Source organism: Thalia democratica, chromosome 5 (genome assembly GCF_965202585.1).
Source record: "Thalia democratica chromosome 5, ktThaDemo2.hap1.1, whole genome shotgun sequence".
NCBI lineage: Eukaryota > Metazoa > Chordata > Thaliacea > Salpida > Salpidae > Thalia > Thalia democratica.
Genome location: NC_139169.1, coordinates 67,862,294 through 67,864,938, shown reverse-complemented (window position 1 = coordinate 67,864,938; position 2,645 = coordinate 67,862,294). Strand labels below are relative to the sequence as shown.

At 30.6% G+C, this 2,645-nt stretch overlaps 1 protein-coding gene across 1 annotated transcript; it reads right to left on the bottom strand.

Annotated features, from left to right (window-relative positions):
- Window positions 1-1,273: 1,273 nt before the first annotated feature.
- LOC145836792 (uncharacterized) lies at window positions 1,274-2,410 on the bottom strand. The gene has a single exon (XM_082944565.1). The coding sequence runs from the start codon at window positions 2,408-2,410 to the stop codon at window positions 1,274-1,276; it is 1,137 nt and encodes a 378-aa protein (XP_082800691.1).
- Between the last annotated feature and the right edge of the window lie 235 nt (window positions 2,411-2,645).

The window sequence follows — 2,645 nt, the reverse complement described above, 5'->3', positions numbered from 1 at the left end:
GGGAAGAGTTGCAGCTAAGTTGACTTAAATGTCTATTTATTTTTGTTACTTTTAAAAAGGTGTTCTAACTAAACACACATTTTTTTAATACAAAAACACACTAAGCTGCGATTATTAAAAGGAAGGCATCATAACTACTTGTTTGTAGATATGATGGGATGCACCTTTTGCAAAATTATGGCTATGCAAAGTGAATAACTTTAAAATTTTGCATAAATATAATTTTGCAAATGCCTGCACGTGGTCCTTCTGCTGTAGATTGGAATTGAGATCTTTTTAGATTCTCAAACCATTCTGACTGAAGTGCATCATTTTATTATTTTTTTTTATAACATTAGAAAACTATAATCTCTTTGTTTACACTATGTTACTTTTATAAAAAAATAATTTTTGTAGACATAATGATAAAGTCATTAAGAAAGTTTCAATATTTTTTCAATTCAGAAATAAATGACGTGACAGAAATATAAATTTTAGTTAATTTTTTAGATAAATTAGTTTAATATTTTTCAGCTTGTATGGCATATGTAAATAGTTTTAAATGTCTAATTTAATAGCATTTATTGGTAAAATGTTCAATATAAACAATTTTACTACTACTGTATTTATTTATATCTTTGTATATAGCATATAACAATATATACAAAGTAAATACACACTATAAAGAATACATAAGCATAATAGTAGATTAAGTAGTACTCAGCTTAAAAAAGAGTTAGCAGGTGACTTAAGATAACCATTCTACCAAAAGCAAAGTATGTTGAAAATTAACATATTTAAGCCTTGAGAAATAAATATTTTTTTAAGTTCTTCTCTTATATAATTAAGAAAGCGAAGAAGCATGCGATATTTCTACATTTCTACTAAAGCATTTTTTAAGCGACTCTAGTTGTTTTAAGATTTCTGTTAAATGAACTCATTTAGAGAGAAACTTTTAATTATAAATTGTTTTATAATATGAAAGAATAATATAACTTTTAACAAGATTAAACAGTATTTGAAAAATTAATAAAAAAACAATTTCTTAAAACAATAATACATATTTAATTTTAAGAAATTATATTGTAAAAGCTTGATTGTAATAATTAAACTAATTTCTTAGCATTTTAATAGACAAATACATTATTCCTAAAAGTATTTTGATAAAAATTACTATAGAAAGTAATTATTTGATAATAAAAATCTTCGTCACTGAAAAAAACCTTAATACGCCATTAAAAATCATTTATACAATTATTTGGCACTTAGCAAGTCAATTAATACTTCAAATTTATTAACAAAATGGTACAACTGTACAGGAAAAACATTGAACATTTTTGGTAATTTCACACAGTTCCTCCGACCACTCGTCTTTATCAACATCATAAACAACCAAACTAGGTTCAGTAAAACGAAACACAAAAATTTTACTGCCAAATGAAACAGCTTCACTCATTCGTCTAGACTTTAGATTCGGTTCTTTTAAGGCAACAAACTTGTTACAAACGCTGTCAAAGACCTCGCAAAAATCGTGTTCGCAGATGACGTAATACTTGCTTCTCACCGCAACTGCGCTGTGCCTGCTTTTGCTTTCCATCATGCTGGGCATCGGCGACCAAGTGTCGGTGATGACGTCATACGACTCAACCGTTTCCGAGTAATTTTCATCTTCGTCATGTTCCCCGCCGCAAACCACGATTCTTCCTTGGAAAACGGCGCACGCCGCATGCTGGCGCGCTTCGCTCATCTCCGTGACTCCCTTCCAAGCGCGGCTTGTTGCATCAAACTTCAAGCAGGAGTCAGTCACGTACCATCGGTAACGGCCGCCTAGTAAATATATTTCGTTCATGAAAGCGCAGCAGCAAAATGATCTTCGTCCTCCGTTGTCGTCTATTTGTGAAACTTTCTCCCAAGTATTCGTTTTTGCAATGTATTTTTCGATGGCAGTTTTGTCTTCCTTAAACATGTAGTTACCTGCTGCTATTGCATAAATTTCTCCTTTCAAACAAACCACTCGGTTAAAATTTGCTTTTTGTTTCTTTGGAGTAATAAATTTCACATTTTCTATTGTTTTGTGAAACACTTTGTTTGAGTTTTTTAAATGTTCATCTAAAACTCCACAAATAACTATATCAAAATCATGTTGGTCGCAATATCTATGGGTGTAGCAGTTGTTTAGCAACTTTTTTGGAAAATTGTCTTTGTTACCCATAACTGCATTGAACAGTGCACCATGTTCTTTAGTTTTAGAAAAGTATGAAGATTTATCAATAACGTGTTTCAATGTGCGATCGGGCAAAAGATGAAACCGAACCTTTAAAAAAAGATGTTTTGCATGCTTGCTCCTTTTTTGTGTATTGTAGCTAGTCCAGCTATCTATAGCATTGAAAACTTCTAATTCTGAAGTAATTTTTAATCCAGAACTACCCATTATTCTTGCAATCAAAATGTCTTCTATTTCTAAAAAGTTTTTAGTTTCAGCAACCACTACAAAACAACGTTCAATGAAGCTGAACGTTTTTTTAAATAGAACGTTTAGATTGTAAATGTATGACATCTGGTAGTATGTAGATACATTTTGAACAGTTAAACTATCTTCGATTTTTCTGCTTAGTTTTGGTACGTTTGTTAGTAGAAAAAGTTTATTTAGTTTAAAAGCCGATACA

Coding starts and splice junctions, on each gene's coding strand:
- LOC145836792 (XM_082944565.1), bottom strand. CDS start 2,410: ATGGGTAGTTCTGGATTAAAAATTACTTCAGAATTAGAAGTTTTCAAT.